This window comes from Parambassis ranga, chromosome 17 (genome assembly GCF_900634625.1).
Source record: "Parambassis ranga chromosome 17, fParRan2.1, whole genome shotgun sequence".
NCBI classification, from domain to species: Eukaryota; Metazoa; Chordata; class Actinopteri; family Ambassidae; genus Parambassis; species Parambassis ranga.
The window spans coordinates 19,989,440-19,996,674 of NC_041037.1; the positions used below are offsets into that span (position 1 = coordinate 19,989,440).

Here is a 7,235-nt window from a genome sequence, read left to right on the forward strand (position 1 = left end):
CATGGTTTTGACAAATAGAGGGATCAGTTCAAGAAATGGGTCTAGGCCGCTGACCATTTACTTACAGGGAGGGGGGATTTAGTGTTTTAGCACTGGCAAAATGCTGTAATACACAAAATAAGTTCTCACAGATACAAACTTATTTAAAACTCAAATCTACACACTGAGTACCATTGTTGCTGTGAGATTAATAATCAGTCTCCTGGCAGCCTACAGACCTTAAACTGGGCCACACAGGACAAAGCCTACCAGTTGTCATGGCAACCCGGCAATCAAGTTTCACACAAAAAACACCATTGCATAACTGAGCAGCATAGTGCTGGCATTATGCATCAGAATGAGTTTTTGAGAGCCTAGTCACAGACACACTGCAGGTTTTAGAGGGTGCGGTGTATCAGGCCGGAGATGTTCTTTATGTGTGTTTGTAAGAGGAGGAGGAGGAGTTGAGAGTGGACTTGTAGAATCCCCCATGCAGGCAGGCAGGCATGTGGGAAGGATCAGCAGGCGGAACGAGGCGGAACCCTGAATGGTCCCCCAGCACTACCATTATAGCTCCCACATTCTCTGTGGAAAAAACAGCAGAGGAACAGCTTTTCAGCGGCCTCCTCTCCATTTGGATAGTTTTAACAAGACACAAGAGTGAAAGAGGATTTTTACTGCGCTATCATGGCATCTCTGAAAACTCTGCTTTATCTTGGAATCTGTCTGTCTGCCAGGAGAATGACCAATGCAGGTAAAACAACTCAGATAGAGAGAAAAGGGGAACATGTCATGGAGCTTGACACTTAAACACTTGCACATTTTGAAGGAGTAGATTACTTACTTATAGGCAACAAAGAATATCCAAAAGGTTATGCTGACACACCTGAATACACTACCATTTAATCAAATGACACTTTAATAACAAACATGTGATGCATTTTGGAAGTGCTTGGTATATGTGTAGTCTCACCATAAGGACATTGAAGAATGTTACTTCAACTCATGAACAGAAAACTTTTTCCCAGAACATTCCTAAAAAGTTGCAAGATGAATGTTCTCATTTCCACAATTGTTTCTATTACATAACAGTGTATTTACTTTTGGCTCATGTTCAGCTTCACTCACTGGCTAAGTCTGACTTTAATTAAGGCCTGTTTACGAGAAGGAAGAGGATGGCGAGGGGAAAGGCAATGCTTTTCTCCAACGCTCAACGACGCTTCCACAAATGTGCTGCGAGCTAATACATATCACTTATTCGGACTTGAAGGTGGAGGAAAATGAATGTTGTCTCTTTCACAGATGAAAACTCTGCCCCCAAAGCAGACAAGGTACGGTGGGTGTCTGTGGACTTTACTACCTCGCTCATCTGGAATGCCAAACCATCCGACTACACATTCACTGTGCTGTACTCTGCGTGAGTTCTTTCTCTCTCTTACACGCACACATATTATGTCTGAAAATTAGCCTAAATTTGAAAAAGGTAGTTGTAACAAATTTGACTTTGAAATTAGACACATCGGCTGTTAAAACTGTAATAGATGGTAAAAGAACATTACAAGAACCAGACTAGGAGACTGAAGTGCTAAGACATTCACTCTGAACTGACCATAATCATCAATAAATCTAAACATCCATGTGTCCTTTAGAGTCCATCCCAACTCATCTCCTCTGGGATGTTGTTCCTCTGATTGGTGCTTCCACATTACATCAGATCAACCTGTCTTTAACAACTGGTTATGTACCACAGGCAATAAATATTGTTGTGTTCAGATGTTTACTTACTCTCGGAGCTCATCCTGAAGCCACGCCTCCCAACCAGTCTGTGACTTCGGCCATCATGCACGTACCTCTCTGATGCGCGCAGAGCAGGAAGAGAGTGACAACCAGCCAACTATACGCGCTGGGGCGCCTCGCAGGATTGGCTGATGGTTTTAGCGTTTTATAGCTTCCACAGATGATCAATATTCTTCGTTTTAATGCGAAACTGCCGAACTAATCGGTTGCTATCGGATTGTAAAGAGAAGTTACACTAATTTAACAAAAAGTGCATCATAAGGAACCTCCTACCCGACCTTTAAGAGCACTGTGGCACGGAAAAACTCCCTTTAACAGGAAGAAACCTTTAGCAGGACCCGTCTCTTAAGGAAGAACCAGTCCTGCTGCCAGTCGGCCGGGTAGAGGAGGAGAAGAAGAGGGAGACAGGACAGAGAGGATGAAGGAGAGAGAGAGAGAAAGGAGCAAACATGACAGCAAGATGAAACAGTGATTATATTATAATGGATATCTATATATATTGTCAGTCCATACGTAGTAATAGTAATTTGATAGTAATGAAAGCAAAGATGAGGAGCAGGGGCTAGTGAAGTCGATGAGCACAGGAGAGATCAGGGGCCGGACTACAGGTCAGCATGCAGGTCTTGAGACCTGCAAAGAGAGAGAGCGAGCAAGGCACAAAACTACGAGGAAGACAGTAAACACAGATTATTATTACCTACCAGCCCTACACACTATGTTTGAGTGAACAGAAAAGTTTTAAGTCTGGTCTTAAAGGTGGAGGCAGTGTCTGCCTCTCGGACCCAGATTGGTAACTGGTTCCATAGCAGCGGTGCCTGATAGCTGAAAGCTCATCCTCCCATTCTACTTTAATGAATCCTAGAAACTACAAGTAAACCTGCACTCAGAGATCTGAGTGTTCTATTAGCAACATATGGTACTATCAGGTCCTGCAGATACAATGGAGCAAGTCCATGAAGAGCCTTGAAGATTAGCATCCTTGAGGAGTGATGGGGTCGGATCCAAAAGACAGGTAGTAAAAACAACAATAAAAACAATACCTTCAGGTTATAAAAGCAGAAGACCAAATTAATCTTGTTGAAAGATTAGAAATTGAGATTAGGATTACAGGGACAGCACTAGGCTGGTTTAAATCATATTTAGCAGATAGATTTCACTTCTCACTTCATGTTATTACCGTATGTAAATAGTTCCCTGAGAAGCTTACATATGATCAAAAACACAGCAGTGAGAGTACTCATGGGAATCACCAAAATAAACCAGATTTCATTTTTCGAGTCATCAGGCACCTCTCCATGGTACCAGCTTCAAATGTGGGTTTGGGAGGCACTCGTTCTTCCTTCCTCCTTAAGGGGAACACAATATGATCTACAGAGCCCCCCCCCCCCTTTACCTCCTCTCCTCCTCTTGCCATCTAGCTCTGGCAGGAAGGCCCCCCCACATGAGCCTAGTCCAGTTCAAAGTTTCCTCCAGTCCTTCAGAGGTTTTTTTCTTGTCACATGCAATTCGGTGCTTGCTCAGGGGCCAGGCTGTGGGTTTCTGTGAACAGCCAAACACAATTTTAATTGTAAACATACATATATACAAATGTCCTCATTGTCCCACATGACAGTCATGCTGCCCATTTCTTTCTTTGTGTTACATAATCCTTATTTTACAATGTCTTTTCTAAAATATGTTTTGTCACATTAGAGATAATAGTGATTGGACAGAGAGTCCTGACTGCATCGACATATCTGAGACTGAATGTGACCTGACCAACCACCTCATTCCTTTAGACAGGTAGGAACAATATGTTTTTATTTGAAGTCCTCCATAATGTTTCTATAAGATATAGATATATGAAGACACACAAGTGTCATGTGTGTGTGTATTTAAGTATTGAGATTTACATTTTTGTCATTTCTGACAGCTTTAATATTTGTAAAGCTTAGGTTTACCACATCATTCAGAAGTGTCTCCAAACCATCTGTATGTGTTCTTGCTGAACAGGATGTACTCTGCTGACATTAAAACTGAACCTCCATCAACAGTCGACATTGACCCAGATGAATTACCCCACACGTATTCCCCGCTCTTCAATCCATACAGAGAGAGTATGTATAGCATACACACACTTATGTCTACCCTCGTATCTTTGTGAGGATGTAAGGATCATGCTTAGGCCATATATTTCTATGAGATGAGGTTGAGAATTAGATACAAAGCTTCTTCTTGTCCTACATTTTTAATATACCAGCTGGTTTCAGCCGGCTCAGTAAGAAGTACAAACTTAGATGACTGGTGCCTGTGCTTGGCTGAAAGCTAAAAATAAACTCCAGCCAGTCGATAATGTTTGTTTGTTCCTTCGTGGAATAAGATGGACTAACCTCCAGCAGACAGAAATGAAACCCTGTGTAGTTAAGCACACAGTACTGTTCCTGTCAATGTTTAAGCGAGTCGTTTTCATCATCATTGCTGATTGCTCCTGTCCTCAGGTAACATCAGTGCTCTGAAATTCACTGTGGAATCTGTGCGTGACGGCAGAGTCACTGTCAACATCACAGATCCTGTGACCTCTATCCACAAGCATGGGAAGCAGCTCAGCATCAGAGACATTCTCAAAAATGATCTCAAGTATAAAATCAGCTACTACAAGTCTGGAAGCACAGGGAAGGTACAGTAATCACACTGACTCACCCGTGAATTCTAACATTACACTCGCAAGGAATACTTGGTACACCCTTTAGGCTCCTGTGATAGTGTTTTAAATCCCAAACACTCCAACTCATGCGACACTGATGTTAGGATATAGGGTTAGGGTCTATTTTGAGATAAACTGATATGGACTACTAAAGTGATGGGGATTGAGCTCATTTGCTTCTTCTCTCAGCCCTGCTGTATAGTAGACACAAATTGGCTATAAGCCGAGGGCCGGACTGATTCAATGTTTATTAAAACATATTGAAATGATTGCACGTAGCCTATTGAACCAAGACCTAACACAGTGTATTATTTAATGATTAAATGAATAATCGGGAAAACATTTTTCAGCAGGCACACAGACAAAAACAAACTGCCTTCAAAGAAAAATCACATGTCCTGTACATTAAATGAATAAAGTAATATTTTCTTATGGCTCTGTCAGTAAGTTAAAAAGAAAACATTTTCAACAGGCAAACGGCAAAAAAGCAATTTTCCTTCAAAAACAAAATATGTTCCTTATATAATAAAAGATAAAATAAAAGATTTAAACCTTTATTAGTCCCACAATGGGGAAATTGCTCAAGGCAGCCCAGCAAAGAGCGCCATACACCAGTGAGTACACTGGAGGCTATGCAGGTAAAGTGTCTTGCCCAAGGACACACACCAGTGACTAGGGAGGAGTTGAGATCGAACCACCAACCTTCCGGTTACGGGACAACCCTGCTATACCGCTGCGCCACTGCTGCCCTAATACTAATCAAATATCATCCCGGGGGCCATAGATAATTCTGGCCCGCGAATGAATTATCTATCTAATTATCTATGGTCTAAGGAATTATCTATGGTCTAATGAATTATCTATGGTCTACTGAATACTTAATAGTAACAAAGCCTTCACTTTGAAATTTGCACATGCCACAAAGGTGTGGTGGATATTCAGTGGTCACTAAAGGGATGAGGTGACCTCCCTGGAACACTGGTGCTGCGGGTTACCACCCTCTCCCTCTCATTCTCTCCAAGTCAAATGAAGGCATTTTGGATAGCAGAGGGGGGGGGCACTCACATACATTAATAACCATTGCCAATGGTGAATTTTGAATGAGTCACACTTACACTTACTTATGAGTTCACTTACATATTTAATGTACTGACACACACACAAATTTCCCTACATTTAGTGCTTTGTAGCAAATACACTTCACATGTTGCTATATCTTTGCCTGCTGTGAAAAGAAAACATAGTATATAGTTTAGTAGTAAACAAATCCTAATAATTAATAAGAATTAAGAGTGCATGACATAGGAAAGACTAAATGTCTAAATTGAGTTAGATTGATGTTGAAGTGACAGTGTCCTGTTGTTCCTGGACAGAGAGACATCATTTTTGCCTCCAGCATGGCAAATATCTCTGGGCTGGATGCAGGACACAGTTACTGCTTCATGGTGGCAGCTTTCATCCCCTCGAGGCCCAAACCCTCCCAGCATGGAGTCTGGAGCACACAGGTGTGCACCAGTAGCAATGAGACCGTCCTGAAAGGTGTGAACACTGCATACACTTTACTATACCATGAAACAGACCACGTCAGTGTGCTGACACAATTCATATAGTGACCAAATCACAAGGTGTATCTAGACTCGCCTCAGTCTGCCTTACATTTTAAATGCAAATGATGATACATTGTCATTGGCACTCAGTAGATTAGCAAAACCTCAGAGAGCATTAATGACATATCCAGATGATCTATATGGGTCTATATGGGTGTATATCACTTGTATATATAAGGTCTGTCAAGGATAAATCACTTGCATGTACAGAGATGACTGTCGCTTGCAGTCATATGAACAACACATATTAGTTTATTTAAGCTGCTGTCTGAAATGGGTAGGACAGGACCTGCCTAGGGTCTAAACTGATGGCGAGGCACATCAGAGACTTTCTGGACAGCTGGAATGTGCAGCAATGTCTTTATAAAGAATGAGGAGGATAGCCGAACTGGCAGGTGAGACAATTATGGGGTCGCACAAAGTACATAATGAGGTTAAGTTGATGTAGCAACTGATGTAGCGATTAGGATAGCAGAAAATGCTGATCCTTACAAAAGCTTCACGTCAGATATATAGCACACCCATTTATGTTAGCAGCTTGATGCTAAGTGCTAAGTTAATTTTTTTTCCCTGCAATAATTTCTTGGTTTGTTTGAAGTAAGCATAGTTATGTAATATATATGGCAGAGCTGGTGTGTTATTATGCAAACACACACATAATACAACTGGATAAAACTGTGTGAATTTTGAATGACTGTGGCTCTCATTATCCTTCCAGATTTGAGTTTTGAAGCATGGATTGGTGTAGCCTTCATCCTCCTCGCAGCTCTCATCATCATCATCACAGTGTCTGTCCTCTGCTGCAGACAAAGAAACAAAATGCTCCGAACATCTCAGACATCAGCACCTATTTAGTGTGCCTGTGTGCATGTGTTTTGTAACAAAGGGAGCTGGTCTCTCTTTAGTTTAGTAGCTATGTTACCTTATCTGTCTTCCTCACACATTTTTTATCCAACTTTGTACTTCAAGTTCTGCCTGGAGCAGAACAAAAATAACCATGTCATGCTAAATAAAACTCTTTACTGACACCTAGTGGCTGGTCTGTGAAATTACAACTGCACATTCAGAAATCAATCAGCATTTATTCCGTTCATCATAGAAAAGAATAAATGTTTTATTGTTTTAACGTTTGTTAAAAATGGTAAAATAATAAAGCACTAGAAATCAAA

General features: G+C 41.2%; 1 protein-coding gene across 2 annotated transcripts; it reads left to right on the forward strand.

The window, feature by feature from the left end:
- The first annotated feature begins 440 nt into the window (after window positions 1–440).
- On the forward strand, window positions 441–7,235 carry LOC114450356 (tissue factor-like). 2 transcript variants are annotated; one of them, XM_028428404.1, is made up of 7 exons: window positions 538–733; window positions 1,282–1,396; window positions 3,469–3,558; window positions 3,769–3,872; window positions 4,254–4,432; window positions 5,833–5,998; window positions 6,785–7,235. In XM_028428404.1, the coding sequence occupies exons 1-7, from the start codon at window positions 667–669 to the stop codon at window positions 6,919–6,921; spliced, it is 858 nt and encodes a 285-aa protein (XP_028284205.1). In that variant the 5' UTR covers window positions 538–666; the 3' UTR covers window positions 6,922–7,235. The 2 variants fall into 2 exon arrangements, with proteins under 2 accessions (XP_028284204.1, XP_028284205.1); XM_028428403.1 differs by lacking the exon at window positions 1,282–1,396 and having other exon boundaries at window positions 441–733.